This window comes from Lates calcarifer, linkage group LG2, assembly GCF_001640805.2.
Source record: "Lates calcarifer isolate ASB-BC8 linkage group LG2, TLL_Latcal_v3, whole genome shotgun sequence".
Classification (NCBI taxonomy): domain Eukaryota; kingdom Metazoa; phylum Chordata; class Actinopteri; family Centropomidae; genus Lates; species Lates calcarifer.
Window position 1 is genome coordinate 19,031,182 of NC_066834.1, and position 26,370 is coordinate 19,057,551.

The 26,370-nt window shown below is 39.6% G+C and overlaps 2 protein-coding genes and 2 long non-coding RNA genes across 6 annotated transcripts in view; 1 reads left to right on the plus strand and 3 right to left on the minus strand.

The window, feature by feature from the left end:
* The first annotated feature begins 714 nt into the window (after window positions 1-714).
* Window positions 715-6,889, plus strand: LOC108897660 (uncharacterized). Of its 2 annotated transcripts, none has more exons than XR_001963339.2 (3): window positions 715-1,237; window positions 3,053-3,121; window positions 5,251-6,889. It is a non-coding gene; the product is annotated as an uncharacterized LOC108897660 (long non-coding RNA). The 2 variants fall into 2 exon arrangements; XR_001963338.2 differs by lacking the exon at window positions 5,251-6,889 and adding an exon at window positions 5,025-5,111.
* Window positions 3,356-10,492, minus strand: LOC108897656 (COUP transcription factor 2-like). Its single transcript, XM_018697379.2, is given in 4 exon segments — window positions 3,356-5,288; window positions 7,542-8,066; window positions 9,396-9,680; window positions 9,683-10,492. Coding segments are annotated over 4 exon segments (1,293 nt in total). The 5' UTR covers window positions 9,891-10,492; the 3' UTR covers window positions 3,356-5,013.
* Window positions 10,493-13,402: 2,910 nt separating this feature from the next.
* LOC108897658 (uncharacterized) lies at window positions 13,403-16,614 on the minus strand. The gene is made up of 3 exons (XR_001963337.1): window positions 16,550-16,614; window positions 13,577-13,631; window positions 13,403-13,447 (listed from the first exon to the last, which is right to left on the minus strand). It is a non-coding gene; the product is annotated as an uncharacterized LOC108897658 (long non-coding RNA).
* A 4,503-nt stretch (window positions 16,615-21,117) lies between these two features.
* LOC108897662 (solute carrier organic anion transporter family member 3A1) overlaps window positions 21,118-26,370 on the minus strand; it is a 58,034-nt gene continuing 52,781 nt past the window's right edge. For both annotated transcript variants that reach the window (XM_051076415.1, XM_018697381.2), the window contains exon 10: window positions 21,118-26,207. In XM_051076415.1, the coding sequence (XP_050932372.1) occupies window positions 25,831-26,207 (377 nt within the window). In that variant the 3' untranslated portion in view covers window positions 21,118-25,830. The remainder of the gene's footprint in view (window positions 26,208-26,370) is intronic.

Genomic DNA, 26,370 nt, shown 5'->3' on the forward strand with positions numbered 1-26,370 from the left:
GTTGATTTGTTAGCCTATAGACTCTTGTTGTGACGCTTGCGGTACTTGAGTCTGTATGTTTTTGAGAGAAGAGGATTCTTATTGTTTTAGCTCCAGTCTAGGGGAAGTCTGATTAAAGGCATTAAGTTAAGCCAGTGTAGGCCATAGTAAGTAGGCTTTGACTGTGTAAAACTATTCCTGAAGCGGACAAAGTGTAGAACTGCGGCGCGTTATAACCTTTAGCCACATTCTTCAAAATAAAAGCACAGAAAATAGATAAATAAATTTGAGCAGATCCATAATCACATCAATAAAATGAAATAATATAGGACACATTAAAAAGCTGTGTAATTAAACTCACTTTACAGTTAATATCAAAGGTGTTGTGAAGCTTCATCTTACTTTATGGTATCAAACACCTTAAAGTAAAACTGAGCTTTTTCCTTTAGTCCCAAGCGTTCACTCACTCTGTGCTACCACAGGATTATTTACTGTATTTTTTTTATTATCTTAAACTAATGCTTCTTCATATGATTATTTATTCCCAACATGGAATAAATTACTTTTGTTGGTGACAGTGTTTCGATATAAAAATACGATTTTTCTTTCATTCAGGTCTCTTTTTCACAATAAGGTTAAACTTAAAAAAAAAAACTATAACAATAATTACAAACATAAAAAGACATTACAAGAATAATATTTTTAAAAATGCAAAAAAAAAAAAAAAAAAAAAAAAAAAAAAAAAAACGCTCTGATGATGCTGTTTATCTGTGTGTGTCGGGACTGGAGGTTTATTACAGTGAACTGCATTTTCCACCTTGAAAAAATGTAACCGTGATATAAGTAACATTTGTGTAAAACTCTTTGCACCAGGCTATATTCGTGTTTAAAATCTATAAATTATACCTTGGCTCTAAGTTATCAGATATTAAATAGACTTTGTTTCAACAATGATATGTTTCATTCACAAATGTCACCACGGTTCAACTGTTTATGCCCCTCGCGGGATTTTTTTCCCCCTATGACAATTATCAGTCCTTATTTATTATATATATGTTTTCTGTGACAGGCACGACTCCCGCAATAAGTCATTCAACTCAACTAGAGCAGTAGCACATCTTAAATAAGAAAATACAAATCTAAACACAATAAAAGAGAAAAGCAGAACGGAAGGAGGTAGATTTTCTTCATCTGTGGTTTGCTTATTTTTCAGGTTTTTCACGGCTGCGTCTTCCCTCTACAACAAACAGCAAATGAGGTATGTATAACTTTGTGTACAGAAGGAAAAGACTTGATAAAAGTTAATTGATTTATTTATTTTGAACAGGAAGACAACTGTCGACTTATACTGGACAGGAAAAATTAGTCGCTTTTTTTGTACTGTTTCTCTTCAATCGAAGCATCTTCCCACACATTTTTCCTTTTGAAAATCTTTTGTAAATGCACAATTTGTATAGTTTTAATCCCAAAATTATTTCTAAACATTTATCATTAATGTAGTGTAAACAACATGGGGCAGAAATTAGATTTTGGGGAGGATAATGAAGCATTTCTGCTTCTATATAGATTTGAAGGTGATAATTATTGGTTTAAAACATGTCATTGAAGTGATTTCAGAAGCTGCAGTCAGTTATGTCACATCGTAAAGAAACTACAGTAGAGCAGCCACGTCCCAGAAACCAAACAGTATTTCATTTATTAACATTAGATTGCAATTTTTACAATTACATTGAATGACTGATTTTATTTCACCACTGGGCTGTAAAAGCTGAAATATCAGAAAGGTGAAATAGCGTAAAAAAGACGGGGCTTATTTACTTCATGCTGACTATGAGAAAGCAATACGGTATGAAATTATTACGGTAACTTTATGTAGTAACCAAATATATGACTGTAACAATATTTGACGTTTTTTTTTTTTTTTAAAAAAAAGGTTCAGTATATGTCATTGTTATTCTGGTCAATAAAATTCACACACACACACACACATACACACACGCACAAACACTGAAAGGGGATATTTGTATAGGATACTATCAGATATTACCTTAAATTTTATTTTATTTGATAAATATTGTTTACTAATCACTAAAATATTTGTAAACATAACAAAGCCTCTGGCTTCGGACTTGAAGCTGAATAGTTAGTGCTCACTCATATGATCAATATTAATATTTTCAAAAGAAAAATCTGTGATCAGTGTTCTGATTGGCTACGTACTTTAACTCCTGAAAGCTGATTGGCTAAGTCCAAACCAGGCTGCGTAATGACTGATCCAGCCTCAGTTGCCCACAAACAGCAAAGACGCTGTTGATTTGGACCAATCTTAGTAAAGTGACGTAAATACGGAAGCAAACGAGAATCCATTTGAGCAACAGTTGAGATATTTTTCCTGCTTTATACACCTCAGTCTGGACTGATTTCTTTCCAACCAGAGCAGCCTGAACCCTCCTTGGCTTTTTCTTCTTCTGGACCTGTACGTGTGTGGGAAAATGCTCCATTGTTTTATGTTGGCCCTTTGGCCCAGAAAACACAGGGGCCGTCGAGCGCCCAGCTTCATCCTCCTCGGGGTAAACTGTAGTGACAGAGCACTCGGGGGCCCCTCATTAGCTCTCTGTCCACTAAGAAGCAAAGAAGCTGCTTTAATCCTCTCTGTCCTCCTCAATCTGGCAACGCAGACTCGATTATAACTCCTTTTTTATTCTGCTCTCTTCTCTTACGCCCAGTTTAACCACCTTTATGAATTAATAGAATCCTAATAGCAAAAAAGCATGTTTGTTAAAAGGTGTTAAGTTACAGGCAAGTAGTAAGAACAGGTTTATGTTAAGTGAAAATAAAAGCGTCATTTAATGCTTTTATTTTGGCACTGCGGTTATAATTTTCTACTGTATCACTGCTTGCACTTGTATCTACACAGTATAAAACACGTTTGTTTTTCGTTGTTTGTTTTGATGGTTGTTTTGCTTTTTTATGCACTATATAGTACTTAATGTGAAAAAAGTTAGTCTGGTCTGGTAACTGTAGAATAGAATAAAATAGCTCATCACATTCATGTAAGTTTTATATGTTTCAGTTGGTCAGCTGCCTGATCAAGCCCACTGCAGCATTTCAGCTCAAGCCAAGCAGGAGCTCTTCAAATAAGGTAAATTCAAATAAATCCTGACATACACATAAAGACTGTCAGTAGAAAGCAATTAGTTTGATTAAATGGTCTGATTACAGTCAGAAACAGGCTCCAGAACACCAGACAGCTCTGCTTGACTTTCATTTTCTTACTCAGCGTCAGTACACAAACTCATGTGCTTACTCACACACATTTTTCTTTTCTGTCAGGAAGGAGGGCAGTCACAAACAACATAGAATTGACATGGCAAAATAAACCAAATACGCTTTATTTATAAATCTTGAGTTATAATTTAATACGGTACCAATATGTTAACCAATATGCTTTCACAGTACATCAGAGTGGTTGTCAAAAAAGAAGTAAACACAAGTACACACTCATATACACACACTCACAGACACACACACACACACGCATATACACACACTTTCATTTCAGCAATACCCTGCAGTGGTCTATTGTGCCATTAAGCGGCCTGGGCTCATAAATGCATGAATTATAATGAAATAAGTTTGTTACTTGACCTGGGAAGTTGTGTAAAGTTAATTTATCCCAGTAAGAAACTGTAGTTGTACATCAGGCCCAGTGCTCATAAAATCTCTGTCAGACAGTCAGTGTAAAAGACCTGGAAACATAAATGAATGAAGTGTGTGGTAATGCATCAGTCATTAATCCAGTAGAGTAATGTCATTACTTTGCACTGTAACAAGTTTCCATTGAAAAGAATACATTTTCTGTTTAACGCCTCTAAATATAAAAAAAATATCAGCTATCAAACATTCAGCCTCCTGTCCCTTATCCATTTTTGCCTCCTTATCAAATCTCAGTTTGGATGAGAGACAACAAGAAAAGTAGAATTTCTCTAAGTGGCAAGATTCACTAATTTGATAAGAAACATGGTCCAAAGGAGAAAAAAAATCTTTTAAAATATTGTTTCTAGAGGGTTAAAAAAAAAAAAAGTAGAAATTGAACATTGTGGCAAGAGGTAATACTTATACTTGCCAGGAAGTATGAACTAAAACATTTAAAGAAATATTAATGTAAAAAAAAGTAATGATACTACCTATGATTAACAAGTAATGCATTACTTGGCGCAGCCTAACACTGATCATGAGAAGTGCAGTTTCCAAATTCATTTTGCTCTTTTTCTTCGCATTCTTTCAGTGTCGATAATGCAAATAGAATAAGAACCCAAAGTAACAGAGCGTTAATCTCACCTTTCTGTCCATACACAATTGAGCAAGTAGGTTAAAGTCAGAAGTTGCTGGGATTCAAACATTTGTGTTAAATCTTTCTGAAATGTTCCTTTAGTCCAAAGTGCCATGTCTGGAAGGTATGAAACAAACAACCAAAAGAAAAAAAACAAAAAGAGACGACACAAGACAATCCCTGCAGTTTTCTCACTAGCCGGGGAAAAAATACATAAAACATTAAAAAAAAAAAAAAAAAAAAAAAAAAAAAAAAAGGAGCCAAAACATAATTTACAAGCACGATAAATATACACACAGGGTCCAATAAATATTGTTTGTTATCCCAAAACCATACACTGTGACTGGTCACCACACTGTAAAAAATGTCCATCATAACCAGTCATTTAATTTCTCTTTGAACAAGTAAAAAATTCTGCCAGTGGTATCTGATCGTTTCCACGCTGCCCGTTTATTTCAGGGACCTTTCTAAAAACGTAGGAACACAATACAGAATAAGGCAGATCGCTCCTCTGGTATCAAGAAAACGCTGAGACTAAATCAATTTTTTTACCTTGAAAATTTCTGTAATTATCTCATTCCACTGGCAGTTTTTTATCCTTGCTCGAAGCAACAGAGATTTTAATCTGCAGCAGCTGAAATGACTAGATTTGAGGTGTGAGATCTTTCCTGACCTTAGCAGCACCACTGCATCTTTCTCCTCTATTGAATAGGCATGTAAGGCCAGTTGAAGCTGCTCCCGGACAGCAGCATGTCCCTTATCAGAGTTTCTATGGGGGTTTTCCCCACCAGACGGACGAAGAAAAGCTGCTCGATGACAGAAGACGAGACAGTGCGGAGGGAAGGCAAGCGGAGCAGCAGCTTTCCAAACCTGTTAGGCTGGTTGGGATACTGGCTCCTCACATACTCCTCTAACGCACACTGGGATTTCTCCTGCAGACCCTCCACATGGGCCACATCTGACAGACCACAAGCATCTACAGACAAGGGAGAACAACAGCGAGACAAACAACAAGCAGGAGAAGAAGTGATCAAGACCAGTGGTTCAACCAGGCATCGAAAGCATCGCCAGCAAAATTCAAAACTGTTTCATTTCACGAACCAGGTTAGCACAGAGTGACTACAGTACACAGCAGCATAGGAAGGAAAACAAAGTTAGCGTGTAATGTAGTATTTCGTTAAAAATGGATGCAGCCTGATCATCACAAGGGAAAAAAAGCCCACCAGGAACAAAAATCTGTTATATGTTCAGAAAAATCATTTGATTTCATCGATCAAATTGTTTTGTTTCTGAAAGTTATCGTTTTTTACTTGATACTACTTACTACACCTCTGATCGAAACTTTAAAGGAATGGGCAGGACTGCAGACTACTGACCATTTGTGGCTGGGTTCAGATAGTTTACCATTATTTGAGATCAGACATGAATCTGGGCGAGATAGTAACAGAACAGTAAATGGGTATATACACTATTAAATGTCCTATGTGCAGTATTTGACAATAAATATATCGGTCACAGTAGCGTCATAATGTAAGAGAGAAACAAACCTCTAAATTTTTATTTAGGGTCCCTGCTGTGGTGAAAACACAACAGCATGAAGACAAAAATCTACATACAGTTAACCTGTCATTGAGATACACTGATATCCTATCAATCTATTGCCATCAGGGATCAGAGATGGTGCTATTGGTCCAATCAAATGGAAAAAAAACGATGTTCAGAACGTAGTGATGAGGAAACAATACAGATGTATCAATAGCATGGTCAGAGCATCAACTGCTTTACTGTGTATGACCTCTTATATACTGTATGTTTATCTACACACTGTGGACCCCTCTGTTTGTACTATAACGCTGCAGGCCGGATGGCAGCAGGGGTTAAAGAACGGTTAATGTGTCCCAGTTTAAAGACACGTGTTCAGATGTGCTCATGGGGACTGAAATAGACCTACATAAGAGACCTTTTTTATTTTTTACTCTGCTGCTACTTGTCCTTTGAATCCAGCCATCAAACATTCTGACTGTATTAAAAGGTTGTGAAATAGGAAACTGCTAAGAAATCTATTGCCAGTATTGATTTTCATAAAGATGTGACAATTTAAATATACAGCGTAAATATTTATACATTTATCAATAGAATTAGATTAAAACATTTAAAAAATTGACTAATTATTTTAGTTCACTATTTGAAAAATAAATAAATAAATGCAAAATTTAAAGCTGAGAAATTACAGGTTTATTTAGTTGTTTTCTCTTTGGGGCTTAAAATAAAAATAGAAACTTGTCAAACTACCATTCTATTAGATAAAATCCTTTGTGGGTTCACAAAAAAATGTGTCAGCAATGGAATAAAATATCAGATGGTGTCAAAACTTAGATGCCAAACCCTATTTTCATTTACATACTGTATTAAGTGTTTTATATTTTTTGGGCTGCAGGTAAATACCTGCAGTTTGTAAACCCACCTGACCTCACTCACAGCATTTTAAATTTTATAATAAAAATACTTTGTTAAAGTTCTCCTTTTACAAACTATATGAGATCATATAAGTTCAGTGAAGATTATAGTTCATATACAAAAGATATATAATGATCCTGGAGGTCTAATCACATTTAAAAATCTATATTTAATTTTTTTGTGCTTGTTATTGTTAATTGTATATTTTTATTTATTTTTTTATTATTTATTTTTGTTTTTTGGGAGTAATACCCTAACTATAACTTTAATGGCCCAAAAGATTCATTTAATGTAGGAGGGTAGGTGGTGGCATTTCATTTTCTTTTCTTTTTTTTCCTCCACATTTCATGACACACTCTGAAACACAGGACATTTATGGTTTTTCTAGAAAAGGACAAATTTCTTTAAATGCATATTTAGGGTTTTTAACCAGCTTTTTTATGTCACACTTCACCAATGTTCAGTTTAGACCATCATCACTATCAAATATCGGTTTTCGTAAATAACTTTTTAGGGCTAATTGATGGTCGTTGATCAGTTCGGCCATTAGTTCATTAAGGCCCGAGGCAACTATATTTTGGCTTTAAAAAAATAAAAAATTCTTTCTTTCTTTCATTTTAAAGATTTTTCCTTTGTTCGTTCTGATGGCTGTTTGTTTATAATTTTATTTACTACGTCACACCACCGTTACACTTCAAGCTAGGCCACTAAAGACACATTTCATTCATCATCATTCACCCTCAATGTTTGGATGTAGGGACAGGGAGCTTACCTGTGGTGAAGAGCACAATGGCCTTGATGCAGCTGTACTCTGCTGAGTCCACGTGCAGCACCTTGAGCTTCTCCACCTGCTCCTGGAAGACCCGGATGTGGTCCATGAAGGCCACTACCCGGTCCGCACTCATCGGGGAGGCGTGGAGGCCAGCGGCGGCCAGCAGCGGGGCGACGTGGACGGGCATGGAGCACTGGGCGGCGTTCAGGACGAACAGTTCGCTCCAGGTGAGGCGAAGCAGAGCCACCTGGTCCGGTACCTGAAGGTCCGGGAAGAAAGGGATGTTGCGGGCCCACTCCACGGCGCTGAAGAGCATCCGAGCCGCCAGCTCGCAGATGTTCTCTATGCCCATGATGTTGTTGTTCTGCAGGCACTGAGAGCCGAACCTGGAGGTCGGGTAGGGCTCGGCCCGCAGCAGGAGAGAGATGTATCCCGACAGATAGGAATGACACTGTAGAGGGTCTCCGTTTGTCAGAGCAAACTGGCCGTGATAAGACTGGGTAGGAATCCTGCCTCTTTGAACAGCTGCAACGAAAAACAGCAGAAATGTCAATTCACGCTAGAAGGCGATTAAAACAACACAGATGACATTCGAAGAAAATGCAAACAGATAAATGCGGGAAACATCTTTAAATCAACATCCATGTTCATTAAAACAACTGAACATCGTACAGGCTAACCTCCCCCGCCCTCCCTCTTCCTTTAGCTATTAAAGTTCATTTCTGCGTCCAGTGTTAGCCTATATTAGACGGGCCCTTCAGAAATGCACACGAATAACTATTTTAGACAGCTCCTGGAAAGAAATGTCACATTCAGCTCGGTGCTCGGAAATCTGGGCTATTTGTAGGCCACGACCTGCAGATAATGGCGTGCGAGATGTTTCGGCGTGGTTGTGGGTCTTTGACGAGTCTTATTTTGTATCAAAATGTTTAACTTCAAGGCCATAAGTCTCGTGTTAGCACCTCGTAGTAATGTCCACTAATATTAGCTACTTTCTGGGGAGTAACTTCGCCTGTACCCACTTTGATAGTATCCTACTAGACGCGCGCGCGTGTGTATTTTAATCTCCCTATTTTGAGTGGTGAAATCTGGATTAAAATGTATTGCAATTTATAATAAATCTGCTTTTATAACTCTGAAGTGTCACTCAGTTATTTTGGACGCTGTAAAAGTGGGCTACAGTGGGCTACGTTGGGCCTGTACGACCAGCATACATAATGAATACGCACAGACACACACACACACACACACTCACACAGTCCACATGCGCAAACATAATCTCCCACAAACGTTACGCACTCGAAGGCTACAATTATCACGAATAAAACATTGAAACTAAATAGAAATGTAGCGACACTGTTGTCGAATTTGAACATGTGATATTAAAAGTAGCTTCAGGCTGTTTGAGCCGCACAATGGCCGAGTATGACGGACATACAGCGGAGCAACAATAATATACTGAACATGCTACAGGATGCTAGCTGGAACACACTAATCCCTGTAATATCACAGGATAGACAGTGGGCTGCAGAGGTTAGTATCCGAGACAAACAGAATTATAATAGACCTTTACTGCATATGTTAAATAAATATTTCTAGACGGAGAAAATATCTACAGTGTCACGGCAACAGCAACACTAACGCTACATCCCTGTGTCCAGAAATAAATTATATAGAGACTAGCTAGGCTATACAAAGGTAGCATGCACAACATGAATAGTTAAGTGGACAAACGTGTGTTTAAAGTAAATAATGTGAGTGAACAGAGAGATGAACAGTGTCCCGGACCGTGTAGTGCTGGATAATATGATGTGATAATACCGATAGCAACAACAGGAGGATGCCAGCGCGTACCTTCCCTCCTCATGCCGACTTTGAGGCATTTCTTGAGGCGACAGTACTGGCACTGGTTGCGGTGGTGCTGGTCTACGGGACAGTTCCTGTTGGCCCTGCAGGTGTAGGTCAGGTTCCTCCTGACGCTGCGTTTAAAGAAGCTCTTACATCCCTCACATGTGAACTGTCCGTAGTGCTTCCCGCTAGATTTATCCCCGCACACGATGCACTCGATCTGTTGGCTCTGCTGTTTGTCCATGGACGAGGAGGAGGAGGAGGAAGAGGAGGTGTTGTTATTGGTGGTGTGGTCGCGGTAGAGGTGCTGGACGGATTGGGCTGCGGTGCGCCCTGGGGTGGTGCCGCCGCCGCCGGGGGTATTTCCAGAGAGGACACCGGGTTCATGTGTCCCGTCAGCTCCCCGGACAGGGACAGAGGTGCGACTTGGGACACCGGGGAGGAGAGGGTTCCCTGACTATCCCCGACGCCCTCAGTGTTTCTCCATGCAACCATAGCCATATCGACTGTCACCAAAACTTTGCGCGCCCAACTTTCCTTTTTTACGCAATAATTAACGCACTTTGTTTCTCGGCATTAACTACTAAAAACACGTTCAAGGAGACCGCGGCATTGTTTGCCAAAATTAAATACAAATTAAGCCTCAAAATACGAACGGAGCTCATAAGATAACGGCAATAAAATTATAACGCGCGACTTCGCAAGTAAAGAATGGGCAGTCACCCAGAAACAGCTTCGGCGCGGGGGAAATCCAAAAAGAAAGCTTCATTCAGACCGAGATAATGCACTATAACATCCACAGAGGGAAACATAAAGACCGACAACACTGAGCCACAATCCACAAGGGGAAGCAACGTTATCCCAAGAAAAAATATGTAATCTGATCCTTTCTGTCCGGTGTGTCCAGCTTTAATGAGAATACCGTGCGAGCAGATCCTTCATCAATGATGGAGTCGCCGGACCAGGCTTTCCAGACGCTCCCTGCTCTCCCGATCAGTCAGAAGTTACATTAAAAAGACAACGGGGGGAGAGAGAAAGAGAGAGAGGGAGAGAGAGTGATGGATGATGATTTTGATGATGCTTTGCTCCGGGACGGAGGAGGAGAGTGGTGCGTCCACACGTCACGACTGTGACTCGTTGACGTCTCCGTTTGGGGGGCGGGGCTAACGCGAGGAGAAGCTGGTCTGGGAGCAGTAGTGTGGGGCCTCAGTTCTAAGTTGACACGGCAGGATGTGGTGTGAATTCTTGCCTCCCATTATGTTTTCTGGTCGTCTGTCTGTCTTGGTGTGTGTGTGTGTGTCTGCGCGTGTGTTGCTTGCTATTATTCTCTCGGACATCTGTCATGTATAGCCTGCTCTAACATAAAAGGAGATAACTTACTTTAGCTCAGACTTTATTAGTCTCTTATGAGGAGTATTACAGACAGAAGCAGCATGTCCTAACTGCAGTAATTTGATGCCACCTAGTGTCATCAGTAAATTACACAAAAAATTACCTACAGTAGGCTAACTCACTCACATGGCTTAAGACACATTTCTAAAATGTTAAAGTGTTTATCACACGTGGACAATAGGCCATGTTTAATTCATTTCCCCTCTCCCATCTGTGCTGTTGTATATCAACCCTGACTGTAATTTTATCTCTTTTCTTAGCATGTTTTTCAAATATCACCCTGATGTTTTTTAAAATATACTTTTTCTGGGGGTTGTATTAATCCTTGTATCCTTGTATTATGAAGGGAGAATAATAAAAAGAAATCAGTTTTTCTGTTTGTCTTGTTAATATGCTTTTTTTTTTTTAATTATAAAGGAGGTCCTTTGGAGTGCAGGGGGCACTCCTGAGGACTTTTTAAGACACTGTTACGGCATCAACCATCTACTATGGAGTGATCGGCTGGGGTAGCAGCATAACCGGTCGAGGCAGATTGCCGCCCACCCTGAGTCGGGTTCTGCTAGAGGTTTCTGCCTCTTAAAAGGAAGTTTTTCTTTGCCACTGTCGCCTAGTGCTTGCTCATGGTGGGATCTGTTGGGTCTCTCTCTGTAAATACCTATTTTAAAGAGTATGATCTAGACCTGCTCTTTATGAAAAGTGCCTCAAGATGACTTTTGTTGTGATTTGGCGCTATATAAATAAAATTGAATTGAATCTCAACAGTGGACAGGCAAGAGACTGGACAAGCTGATCAAGAAGGCCAGCGCTGTCCTAGGGTGCCCCCTCGACCCAGTGGAAGTGGTGGGAGAGATCCCTGATGGACAGAGAGCTCCACCCCATGCAGGACAGTCTGACAACACTGAGGAGCTCCTTCAGCAATAGGCTGCTTCACCCAAAGTGTGTGAAGGAGAGGTATCACAGGTCCTTCCTTCCTGCTGCTGTCAGACTCTACAACCAGCACTGCTCCTAGTAGACCACACAGTCACAAGGACCATTTCACTAGGTTCTGCATCCTGACAAAACAGCTGCTATCAGTCATTCACTGTGTGCAATATCATTTTCAAAATTGGCAATATCTGTTCAATCTGTCTCTATGTATATAGTCCTGTGTATATTGCTCACTTGTTCATTTTTTCTTACATTGTCCTGTTTATACTGTTCTTATGTTTCTATGTTTTATAATATTATCTTGCTTATACCTTGTCTTTTACTCATATCTATGCCTTTTTTTCTATCTTTTCAATCTCTGATACTGCTGCAAAAATGTTGTGGGACTAATAAAGGAATATCTTATCTTAAAACAGTTTTTACATTAGTGATGTTCTTCTACTTAATAACAGTTTTACCAAAGAGAAAACTTCTAGTTTAGTTTTCATGCCTGCTCCCACTATGGTTTTAAAATTCTTTTCTATATTAGGCTATTGTTAATTAAAGATTTTTACAATCACCAAAAACAGTAGACTCATGTAAAACAAGAATACTAAAAATAATTAATGTTTTGCATCACTGTGTCTTTTATGTGAAATCAATATATAATCTGATTGTCTGATCTTATCCATCCTCACTACAGGACTTCATTAAAACCAAATGCCCTGCCAGCCCTACAGTATACTGTCAGTTTACCCACACTGGACTGATTCAGTACTTCTATCATGTTTTTCCAGGGTCTAATCTGGGGTTAGGGTTAGACAGAGCTCATAAATAGCACAACATCTATCATATAGTATGTTCTGTTATAATACACACAGTGTAATAATGCAGCACTAACTTACAGCTGTATGATTGCCATCTGTGTCTCTACATACTACTGTTATCTCTTGATATGTTTCAGCACCTGTTTCACCAGGATCCTGTCTATTTTTGAAAAATTCCTGTGATTAATGATCTTGATGTTCATGGAGGCCTTTAATAGCAACTCACTGCCACCCAAACATGTCTGCCTGGCCATTTCACTGTTGACTCATGCTCTACGAGCCTTGAGGCTGAGTGCGCTGTCACGTTCTTCCAGACAGCCAGCACTGCAGTCATCCAGCGACTGCTCACACACAAAACAAGCTTTGCTCTGCCTGCTAACAAAACACAAGGCTGACGTCCAAGACCAATCAGCGGTGGAAGGTCAAGGCTAAAGTGTTTACCACACTGGATGGGGATGATTCATTCCTCCACAGTTTAATTCACTGAACTCTCCCCTCCCCTGCTCTATCATGTGACAAGTCCAGTTAACATTAATCACAGATTTGGGAGTTTTAAGATGATAAATCCCCCCCTGTTTTTCGTGATCTGGTGCCCTTTAAGACTTAAGACCGGTGGGGAGCTGAAAGCGAGCTAAATGGAGACTAAGTGAGGGAGAGTTTGGCCAGGAGAGACCTGCTGTGTGTGCAAAAACCACCAGGATGTGACTGTTTACAGCACAGTGGGAGGCATCGCTGGCTTGCTGCTCACAGATCTGCAGCATTTTTCATGCACTTTGCATGCATCTCCTCACTGAGCTCCATCTAACTAACCAGTGGTACCATATGGTTATCTGTTTAATCCACCAAGTGTTTAATATTAGGAAAGATACCGTAAAAGTATGACAGGTCTGCTTGAGAAGAGAGATGGGGTTCTGCTCGTCCACCAGAGGAAACCTTAAGAAGACACACACACACACACACACACAGGGTCAATAAAGGACAGAATCATGTCACATTGCTGAAAATTTACTTCTGTAATAATTGGTATTCTGTAAACTGGTAAAAATTGGCATTGTAATGTACCTGAATAAAACTAAAAAGGTTGTTGAAAGCCTGTAAAGGTTGTTGGCCAGTTTATCTGATGGAAAAAGAAACACAGTAATGGGCATGATAACAAAAAATACTGCAGTGACAGAGAAATTATGACTGGGAGCGTTTTTGGAATTGTTTACATTAAAGACTTCTAGGAATACGCAGCACTATTCTTGCCATTCAGAGTAAATGAGTGTGGTGTAAGCTCATTATGTTAATGAGATTAATGGTTGTGATCTAAAAGTACATTACAGCCTGTTGTACATCCTCTGGTGGATGTCTCCTGCTATGGTTTTAACAGAACCTCAGAAATGTCACAACGCTGCCTGGAGGCCATGATAAAGAAAAGGAAACTCACAAAACAAAATAAAACAACAACATAATATAGTAACATATATGTGTGATGGTTATTAACTGTGGTGTTTGTTAGTGGACAAATGTATATATATTGCATTGTATGTTGTAAAATGTGGAGAGCCAGCAAGTGAGTGAGTGAGTGAGTGAGTGAGTGAGTGAGAGAGAGAGAGAGAGAGAGAGAGAGAGAGAGAGGCAAATCTGGTTTTGAATGCATGCTGGGAGAGTGGCCATCACATTCTCCTCTTACCAGGGTATAAAAGGGAGACAAACACATGGCTACAGGCTGAGCAAAACCAGGGGGTATTACCGTCTTTGAAAACAGGATGGAAACCCATCCATCCATCATCTGTACCCGTGCTATCACAGGCACAGCACCGAAACCTAAACCAACATCAGCAGGCCTTTTTAAAATGTAATTCTTCTAATAACAATGAGCTGTTTTATCTTAAAAGACATAAAGTTACAGAATTATCCATATTTTAGTTGTTAGTAAGTATCTTGCCATCCTGTATGAGCAAAGTGGATATAAATGCAACAGCTTTTTCTATCATGGCTGATTAAACATTGAGTCTGGAGAATGGGTGGAGCTATGCTAGGAATGCTGACAGTCTAAGTCGTCCTGATTGAAAAGGGGCAACAAAACTAACGAATAAGGAGAATAAGGAAGATGTCATCAACCACAGCTTATGCACTCCTGCATGGTCCTGAGAGGAGATCTAAACAGGCAACAAACGAACTACGTAGGCGGACTAAGGGTGTGAAGAGCCTTAAAGACCATGACTAATTCTGAGACTTACAGTTTAATGTCACTGAAGTTTGTGCTTTGCTTTGAATGTTCTACCATAATAGACTACTATAATACCACTGTATTTTAATCAACCTTTTTCCAAGCAGACATTTTTATTAATCAAAGCATGAAAAGCACAGGTGTAACGATGGCTCCAAGTCAATGAGGAAACATGGATATTAGCATAGAACACCTGAAAGAAAAAAATTACTACCATTACTGATGATATTATATAATCTGTGCTCTTCCTGCCCTAAAAAAGGTCTATTATATAGACATTAAAATACTGAAATGATGATCATATATATGTTGATAAATAGTTACATTAAAAAGTTATTTGTACCCAAAACATAATGTATATTGACAATTACAGTAATAAGTGAAACAATAATTAGTGACTGCCTTTTTTTTTTTTTTAAATGTTCCAAAATCTGACAACCAATACTGGACAGAGCTGGGTGCTGCTGTCCTTGCTGTTAACCTTGTCAGCCATTGAAACAAATCTGAAGTATCTTTGGCTCCTAAGCAGGGTCACATGCTGGGCAAAGAGCTACAATAGTTTAGTCGGATAGATTAGAGCACCTCAGTCGCTGCTTCACCTGTGACAGCCGGATCATCTCTCACCTTTCATTAACCACAGACCACTGACCTCTGACTCATTCAGGGCTGCTGTGGTATTCCTCATAAGTTGAATTTCATGCTTAAGAGACACATTATGCTACAGGTCAGTGTGCAATTGTAATGCACCACCCATGGTCCTCCCCTTTGTGAACAGAGCCATCCCAGCAAAATGTCGGGATCTTCATTAGGCCTTGTACAAAGTCCTACTTAACCTTTGACCTCACTCAGACTAGATCTCATTATCTGGCACAAGATTAACCCACGTACTGAGGGATGATCAAAATAAGACACAATCTTTACAGCAAAATGACACATAATTTTAAAAAGAGGAATTTATTTGTCAAACTAACTTCATCATGCTGTAAGAGTCCTTCTTACTGTTACAAATTATGCCATCTGCACATTGTCCTGAATTGTTATGCATAAAGACAAATTATTGCCATTACAACATGGGGATTGTGTATTGGTTGCATTTATAAAGGCAAAGAGGTGTAAACTGGTCATGAAAAAAAAGTTATTATCAGATTTTGTGTTCTTTTACTGACTGATACAGATATTTAAGAAAGACAGACTGGTGATATCCGAACTCAGCAGCAAAACAAACACACCCCTCCCGTCAGTGCTCCCTCAGAAACCCCGCCCCCAAAAAACTCCGTCCGCTTGTTAACAGCTGAGTCAAAACAAACGTAATATTAAACGTCGCCAAAGGCGCGATGTACACACAAACACAACAACATCTGCAACACAACGGAGTAAAAACTAGCAAGAGTTAGTGGTTTTTAGATTGTTTTAACAAAACTATAGTGACCGAAGACAGTCCTGTAGCTTAGCTAACAAGGAAGCTAACTTCGCCTAGAAAGCATTTCAACGCTAATTCCACTGTGCTTGCATACTTTTGTTTTCAGGTATTCGTGTCTATAAATGCCTTCGCAAACATTGTAAGGACAAAAAATCACAATGCAGAGCGAACGACGGAGTGTGTTACATTAGCTGCAGCGAAGCTAACATGCAGAGCGGCCGAGGCGGTTTCTCAGAGCTAACACAGTGACCGCAAACAGCGATACTCACAACTCTCCTGCTAGTCTGATAAACATTACACCAAGAACAAACAGGACAAATCAATACTGCCCTACTAGCTCTGTCAATACCTCTCTTCTTAAACATATAGTCTTCTAACCGTTTCCTCTCAGGGTCCTTACCTGCCCTTACCCCGTCTCGGTTCCTTAGCGTTAGCATGAGCTGAAACGTCCATGATGCTCGCTCCCGCTGCCCTATTTATAACCTCTCACCTGTGAACGAGCACGAACGCCATGATTGGCTGGAATGGATCGCACCGGTGTGGTTCAATACAGTAAACTCTGACGGTTTTATTTTAATTACCTCTTTTTAATTTGGTTTTTGTATTGTTACCTCAGTTATGTGTGTCAAAAACACGTTATTTCTTTTAGAAATGTTTCATGGAGTTTAAAGAATTATTTCATCCTTATCATTACTTTTGTCATATATACAGTATTTATTGTGAACCACATCAGCATCACTACTCATATACATAATTTCACGCAGACAATACCTTTGATACATAAAGTATTATCTGTATTTTTTATCACAGCAAAATTAATGTACGTTATTGATAGCTGTTTTAGTTGACATTTAAATTATGTGAATGAGAATTTGCTGGATGAACTGCACAGCTGTTGTCCTAACTAACTGCTGTAGCTTAGCTTGCTTAGCTGAATGGGCAGCATAGCTAACAGACAGATTCTAATATTTGTAATATAATGATGTAAACCCAAACATTACAATAAATAAGGTTAGTGTGGAATTCAAACAATTATTATCTTCTAAATCTGTGCATATTTATTTAACAAAAGCTGTTATTCCCATACAGCTCATTTTTGAACCACCTATGGGAGGATGTAGGGTCTATGACATATGTACTGCTATGAGTCCTTTAGGCAAGGTTTTTCCCTCCCTGGTTGATGAGCAGCCATGAAATTTTCACAGCGTGACTGGAAGGCAGGTTGGATTTGGTCAATCAAGGACAAGTTAAGTTTCCTTGTCCTTGATCTGTAGCCACTGCGGGGTGGGGGTGCTGGGATGTTGTGATGTACTGGATGTTACACTGGTTCAGATGGCTGTGCAAAGGCCAGAGGGGACACAGGCAGTTGAAGGCTTGTATGAATGACATGGAAACTCAAAAAACATGAGTCTTTCTTGGTGCTTTTCAAGGTCAGGTGGCATAAATGACTGTAATCCAGAGAGACTGTCAGTGTGGATCTGTCTGCATTTGGAAAACTGTTCTAGTTTTCCAGGAGGATGGGAGGCAGGTTGCGTGTGTTGTCCTTTAAAACAGGCATTATGTGTGGAAAATTGGAGTCTGTATGATGGTTTTAATTTGGCATTTAAGTAATGAAATGGTGAGATTTTGCAGCCACTTTTCCCTGCATCACCCTCTTAGCGCTGACTTGCTTCTACATTATCACAGCACACAAACACAACAAAGACAGAAAACCCCTCTCACTTTTCCATCAGAGGGCCAAATGTCATGTCAACGCAAAGACACTTCTTTTGTCCTTCACAACAGCACATTTCCACAGACTGAGAATACTGTCCAGTAGTTTTGATTGATCATGTATTTGTATCTATTCATAGAGACCAGATTCATCATTCCAATTTGTCAAGTTGCTGGAGTGCTGAATTAATTATGAGCAGGAGAAGCAGAAAAAAAGAGGACAGCCTCCTGTTTAGACTCATGTGAGGTTTCCCTACCTCACCTCTGCTCCAAACGAGCAGCCGAAGCTTCACCAGCTACAGGAGCTGCTTGGCACCATGGGTAATTAGTGTGATGAATGCCTTAGTGGAACAAATAGTGGCAGTCGGCTGTCTCGCTCATCGTGTGGCTGTGTTGTCATAGCTCAGGGGCTGCAGGCTCATCAGGGTAATGGATGATTCTGCAACAGGACCATCCTTCAACCAACAGTGCCTCTACTGAGCAGGAAACACAGCGTTTTACTGGTTTTCCTGTCTGAAAACAGAGCTTCTAGTCCTCTAGACATCCATGCTGGTTGTGGATGTCAAATGCATGTCTGGAAGTTCAGTGACATCCAGTATCAGTTAAGACTGAAAAGATATCATCAAGATTTTTATTATTATTATTATTATTTGGCATCATCAAAGAAAAAAAGCAAAGAAATGAGAGTAATTATTAAAGTTTTTTAGATTTTTTTTCTCTACACAGCCTCTTAGGACTGTATATAGAGATATGCAAACATCCTATGTTTAATATATAATATAAATCCTCTGTGGGATTCTTCTCTATGCCTCGGGTGGAGAGCCGTCGCTGCTGAAATGATGGATCACATTATTAGATTAGAGGAGAGCAAGGATAGCCAGCAACTGGATTTGCAATTCACAGCCTCTTTTGTATATGGACCTTTTCTGCATGAAAAGGATAATTGGGCCGTTGTCACTGAGTCAGAGATTGTTTTTTTTTTAACAATGTGAGGAACCTTGCAATAAATCAGGTCAGCTGTCGCAGTCACGTCACAAGACAAGGCATTAGTCAAATATGCAGAATGATCCTTTTGCATACAATGTGAAGAGGAATACATCATCATTTATTCGCACTGTGGCAAGTCCAGATATCCTAATTTTTTACAACAAATGAAGGGCATATGGAGATTTTGTTTCCTGGATGAACCTCAGGGCAGATGCAGCCATGAAACTCTGGCTCTTTGTGCTGTCATTTCAGTACCAGCTAATGGCCTGTGCTTATTCTGTGCCTTGACTTTTCAACCCAGTGTGACAGTGAATAATATGCTGCACATATGGCTGAATTCTCAGCCATGTCATCCATGTAGTGGAAGCTGAATAGGTTGACTGCCACAGACAGGTAATCCATAGCTATATCAGGAGAAAAAAACACAAGTTCACTGAATTGTTTCAATAGCAGTCAGACCCACGGCTAACAGAGCGTAGGAGACAGGCGAGGTTGTGGAAAGGTTATTTTTGGGTTCAGGAGGTGAGACTTTGGGGATGTGGACACGTCAGTCCAGCAGAGTCCTCGGGTCAATGTGAAGACAAGTGGAAGACACATTTCTCTGTCAGCACGCAGAAAGCCCGCACAGGCTCAGGCTTTTGTCGTGAAGTCCCAAGTCATTGAGTCAATAGCCAAGGAACATGACACAACCTCTCACAGTCACTCGGCATCAAGCGGAACAGGGAATGGCATGCTTTCCATTTCACTGCACCATGGCCCCGGCAAGACCCCATCTGCACTCGAGAAACAGGAGAGCTCTCGGCCCCGGTTCTCGCATAAAAGCAACGCTACAACCTGGCCCCGAACACGTACATCGCTCCCTCAAAGCAGCGGTACAAGGTGATTCACTGGTCAATCCATAACCCTGGCTATTATCTCTGCTGGCTGTTGTAGCGCCGCAGGGAGGCCCATGGATAACCAGAGGGATTGGATGACAGGAAATTATATCACAGCAAAGCACAAGCACATTTCGATTAAACTGATGTCAGGATCTATCTTCTTCTCCTGTCAGTGCGTTTAGACAGGGAAAAGAAAATGTGACCTCTCACCCTATCTGGCCTTACACTGACCGAGTGAATATAGCCCTTTATCACAAGAATGCTTCTACATGTCATGTAGAAAATTACACCATGTTGTCTGTGTATGAAAAAAGGTCTAAACAAATAAAAACAAAGTATCTTATATTCTCCAGATCATCATCTAACGCAGCGGTTCCTGATCTTTTTCCTTGTGACTCCTATAACCAGCAAATTTCTATTCATCACAGGACACATATATAGCCCATATGAGAATATATGAGTTGTAAGCACTTAAGCCAAAAAATTATGCTCCCTTCTCAGACCGCTTGATTCTAAATCTTCTTAGAGTCCAGTGTAGGAAAAGCTGTTTGGTCATTTGCATTATAAAAGCAAAGATTTGAAGTATGTGTAAATTAATGTATCTTTTTCTTTTTTCCTATCTTGTTATCTCATGACCCCATATCTATATTATGTGACCCCATGTAGAGGTCAAACCCCAAGGGTGGGAAACAATGATGCAATGCAAAAACGATGTGAAACTTGTATTCCTAGGGATAGTAAAGTTGGTATGTTGATTGGTCTTCCGCTTTGGTCGAGGCTGAAATATCTTAGCAACTGTTAGATGGAGGACTATGAATAGAATTTTGTACAGGCATTCATTATCTGTGATATTACTGACTGACTGATTTTTTAGCATACCTATAAGATCTAAATTAGCGATTTGTCACACACAACTTTTCATGTAGCACCATCATATGGTCAAAATTTTTATTTGACCAAATACAGTACCTGCTAAACTAATGACATTCTGATCAGTCTCAACTGTACTTCTTGTTTAGCGCTAATTGGTGAGTGTAAGCAGGCAATTTAGAGTCACCGATTAACCTAACCTGCATGTCTTTGGACTGTGGGAGGAGGCCAGAGAACCCACGCAGGCACAGGGAGGACATGCAGACTCCACACAGAAAGGGTTCTGGTTTGAACCTGGAACCTTCTTGCTGTGAGGTGACAGTGCTAACCACTGCACCACTGTGCCACCCTGTAAACATGAAAAATATTTATCGCTGGTTTAACAGCGCAGGTGTTGGCACTATGAACATGACAAATGAGGTTTCACTGGTGTGAAAACCACTTCACACTGACAATGAGATCTGATTAAGCAGGAAATTATTATAGGTTTGTTGACAATAATCAGGCAGAAAAGGTCATATTAAAAACAAAAATAGTATATTTAATGTATTTACAATAAACATACAATCATGTAATCTTTTCCAAGAAATATACAGAACATAAAGCTTTTAAATATAAATTCATGTAATTTAAAGAAACAAAGGAAACAAAAGACAAAGAAGCAATAGAGCATATCTAAAAATCTTTCGTGATGCTTTGAAAATATGTGATATTTTCTTATTTCAATGCCCTTTTCCTTTTCAAAGGTCCCCTGCAAAGAGCCATGAAATTCACATATTGAATATCACCCACAACATAAGCAAACACATCACTCTAAAACCGTCACTAACATGGTTAGCACATGGTTTCACTTTAATAAAAGGCAACATGCTGCCTAAAGGCTCAAACCAAAGGATTATCTATCTGCATATGAAGAGTTTCCTTCCAAAATAACATCCTTCATCTACAAAAAGTGACTATCAGTACGAAATGATGAACAGCAACAAAAAGGTCAAACTAACTGTGGACTTATTTACAGGATAACTGTCTATTGTTGGCCAAAGTTGGCAAAATGTCTCTCGAAATCCCTCAGATAAGAGCATCTTTGCCACCAAATGTCGTATTTTGGCAGTAAACTCTTCATATGTCAATATCTCTGTCACTATAGATCCGCTATAAAAGTCAACCTGCTGTTACCAAAAGGCAAGGTCATCAAAAGAGAATAATGGGAAAATAGGATGTAAAAAAACGTTTACGCTCCAAAGGTATTTTTCTCATCACAAGGCAAAAACATCTCAAGCACATTTAGGTGCCAAAAGAAACAGTCCTGTCGCAGCAGGTGAATACAAGGTCAAGCGGGCGCTGTCACACTTGCCAGCGCATTGGACAGACCTAGAATATGTTGGCTTCTTCTTTGCGAGTGTTGAATGTTACAGTGCACAGGTTGATATGGCACAACATCGGCTCCCGTCAGAAAAAAGTCTCAGAGTAGAGCTTAATATCCAGGCACAGGTGCAGGACTGCTATCAGTGAAGTTTGGCTGATTTTCTACAGTCAACGTTATCTACTGTACAATGTCAGGCTATAGCTCAACATTGGTGCCACTTATTTCAAGCAAAGTATTGTTTTTATTTGGACCAAAGCAACAAACAGTTATCAGCTTTGCCACTGATGGAAAGAGAGATTAATCTAAATTAGACAATACCTTCACTAGTAGAAAAGTCCTACATATTAACAGTTATTACATCCTAAATAATACTGTTTTCTAGACCAATATACAATATTTTATAGGCAATATGTTTTTGGGACACTTTTGTATGATATGGTGAAAGTAAGTGGAGGGAATATCACAGAAAGGCTACATACAGCTGGAGGATCTGCTCTGAGCTCCAGCGTGTTGAGACAAAGTTCTCTGCAGGACGTTACAGAACACTTCTATGGTGTCACTTTGGCACTTGTATGGCACTATTATGTACAGAGGAGTCAGCACTATGACACACTGGACGTTACAGATATCAAAGACAGCGCCACCTGTTTGGGGGGGGGGGGGGGTTGCTAAGGAGGAGATGGTAACCAGCTGGTAATGTTAGTTATCACCCTCCTCCCTGTTAGAAACGTGGAGAGTTCCTTTTTAATTGTTTGTACATCTCAGCCTCATGTCCAGCTGTCCTGAATGTCCTGCTAAGAGCCAATCTTAGCAGGGACGATCAAATTTTGAGCTTTCAGGCACTACCTAATCAGTGCTGAAAATTTCCTCCATCTCAAGGATTCAAGTCTCATTGCAAACCAAGCAAACATGAGTCTGGTCTGGTTTGGCATGGCTCTCTGTCAACTGTAGGTCCATTAAGAGTTGATCTCAAGTATTCTCTAACAACTGCCTGTTTTCCCCGTTTGAATAATATTTTCTATATTATTTATGATGCTAAAGCAGCATCAGTGTATAGTTTAAATCTTATACTGTTGGTTCAATGAGGTGCTAAACTAAAGACATCACATGAGTCGTGTGGTTCCAAAATAATCTCCACCATTGGCAAAAAAAAAAAGACCCACAAAATGTGGCAATATATCCTGAAACTGAACTGTGGAACTTTTCAAAGAATAGTAGGTGGCTTTAACAAACTTAAACTTAAAGGAACACTTTAACATGTTGGGAAATACACTTATTTGCTTCCTTGCCAAGAGATGAAAAGACTGACACCTCTGTCATGTCTGTTCAGCAAATATGAAGCAACAACCAGCAGCTGGTTCGCTTCATTTTAGGACCCATGAGCACCTCTAAAGCTACCCTATTAACACATTGTATCTCATTGCCCATACAACAAACAGGTCTAAAACTGAGAGGTTTCCTTTTATTAGGGGGTTATGTGCACTATCTTGGCAGAGTGCAGTGACTCTAGGCAAGTAAGTGAATAAGTGTCTTTGCCAAAATGACGAAATACTCCTTTAACCCCCAATCTAAAACCCCAAAGGGATTAAACATTTTGGAAATAAAATCTATTGCAATGGTGAGTAGCTGGACAAATGTCCATATTTTTGATGCAAAACATATTAAATACTTATAAAGTAAGCCAGGAAAAACAATATACTCTATATAAACTGGATATGTCAGAAATCAGAATCCCATAGAATTCCTTAAAAAAAAAAAAATCTGTATTTAGACAATCACTGCAGTGTGAGTGATTATGAGTCAGTTTTTCTTTAAATGTCAACATCACAATGCAGTATGCATTATAAAGCTTTTCCATGGTCAAAAATAGATTTCGCAGGCCATTAGAGTTAAATGTGTATTTGACCATTACCATGACCACCAAACCACAGAGTGTGTGTAACTTAGTGACATACTGAATATTTCTTTTTTTCTTTTTTTGTTTAATCATTACATGCATTACCAGCATGCTTTTAAAAGAACTAATTCTGGCTGGACACTATGCGTCATGCTATGCTGTGTCTGCTGACAGCTAGCCCACCACAATCATCACGTCTCACTATGTTGACTTGGCGTTCTACTTAAACGCCTTCACCCTGTCAGTCAGCCTCCACCTGCGTCAGCCCCTACTACATACATGTACCCTGGAGAGTCTTATTTGCAATGTTCCCTGCTTGTTATTTATCATGTTGCTATGTATACCATGCATTTCTGCTGCAGGCGGCATCCCCAAGAGTAGAATTACACCACCAAGTCAAACTGTATTTCTGTCTCCATTTGCCAATGACATGAGTGACAGAGTTATAATGGTGGTACGGTCAAATCAGTGGTTGGAGAGATATTGATGTAACTGAAATGTCACCGGCTCAGTTACTGAATCAACTCACATGTGTGTCTAATCCAAGTATTCATGAGTAGGCCTCCTAACTCCTTTATCCTCACCCACAGTCAGTTGCTTTGGGTGAGATCATCATTTAAACAATGGGAAGGATTTTTTTTTCTGTAAATTAGCTTCAGGAAGTTGTATCTAATTTCTATAAATGCCAAAGAGAAAACAAAGAAAAATCAACTGAATCGTGAAGTAGAAAAAAATACAGTTCTGTGGCTCTGAAACAGAAAATTGGTCTCAGAATCTTGTCCAGCATTCATAGCAAAGCTCCACACCATGACACAGTAAAGGGATAATTATTACGTGTTGGCTCAACACTCCTATCCTAAAATGCCCTCTAGAACAAGAACAGGCCAATTACACTGAAAGCTATTAAGAGAGACTGTACGTATTTTTTTTTTTGTGCAACATCAACTCAAACTGAAGAGTTTGGCTCCAAAATGAGATATCCACCTTTTGAGAAAAAGTCAACCCCACTTTCAGCACAAAAATATTTAAAAAATGACTGTACTGGTAAAATGTTTTTGTACTTGCTTTAACATCAAGGCTATTTTATAAGATATTGAATAATAATAGAAGTAATAGAAGTTGTTTTCCAAACTACATTTTCAATTCATCCTCATGATGATCAAGTATGGTTATTTTGCAAAGTGTTACAAATTAATTAGCTTTGTCTGTACTTCTCTTCTCTTTTCCTTTCTTCTCTTACTAGCCAGGAAATAGGCCCACCTCTGTCTGTTAAACTTAATTAAAAAAAAAGTGAGGGTAAAGGGGTTATTGGCACAAAATTGTGTTAATAAGTACTCCCTGAATGGAAAGGCCCCAATTGAACTACAACTGTATGTTCTTTATATCTGAAAAGTGCTCCAAAAACAAGAAAAAAATAATAACTCTCATTCTTTCTATCTGACATTTGGACCTGAGAAATACTTCCTTCTGAAGGAAAATAAACTGTCTGATAAAGCTGATAAATAAAGAATAATAAGATTTCTGCTTCTCACACAGTTATGATTTTGAAGTATATCTAAGCCTAATACGACTATTTCCACTAAATCTTACTGTAAAGAAAATCATTCCAGGGGTGTGCAGAGTTTACGTGTCATTCCTCCTGTCTCTCTCAGTGGTTTCTGTCAGTCAAAACTCAGGTGTCAAATAAGGGACAAGATGCCAAAATAACAAAAAAGTTGGTTTGGACTGGATAATCAATATTTAAGATAAAACAAAAAAGGAAAAGAAAAAAAATGAAGCGCAATGTGGATATAGAGCATTTTGGGAAACATCTCTTCAATTTTTTCCTTATGTCTGATGTTTTGGGTGAGAAGAAGATAAGACCCTTACTGAGGACATTCTTCTAAACCGATACGACACCAAAGAAACATTGCACATCAGGTCAGTTGTACATTAACAGTTCTAGTCTGCAGTCCCAGTGCAGAGCGCCACTATAAAACTGACTCCATGTTGTTACACATCTCATGGTCCTCCAGGTTGTATATGAACTTTGTCCTGTTGGCTGGATTCTGCGTGATCTCCTTGCCCAAGTTGTCCAGAGTCACATTGGAGGCGAAGAGTTCGGTGGGAGTGAGGTAACCCTCGCTGTTCTTGATGTATTTCCTGTAGTTCTTTCTCAAACACTGCCACGTGGTGGTGTACAGGAGGAAGGCTGATGACTTGAGGACGATGGCGATGCTGACGTACAGATGCCTGTAGGCCACGTTGTCGTACAGCATGCAGGCTCCCTTCTCGCCGCAGACCGAGCTCCAGAACAGACAGGTGGAGTCGATGCCCATGCCGAAGATCAGAGGGGGAGGGATGAAGCCTGGAGAAGGGGGATTGTGGACAGACGGCAGGTTACTTTATATCCACACAGACAGATTGATGAAGTTCATTTCAACTGAGGTGAAAAATCTCTCTGACATTTAGATGACAGGTAGGACAAGCAACAGTGTGAGATTGAACACAAACAGAGAACAAAGAACAGC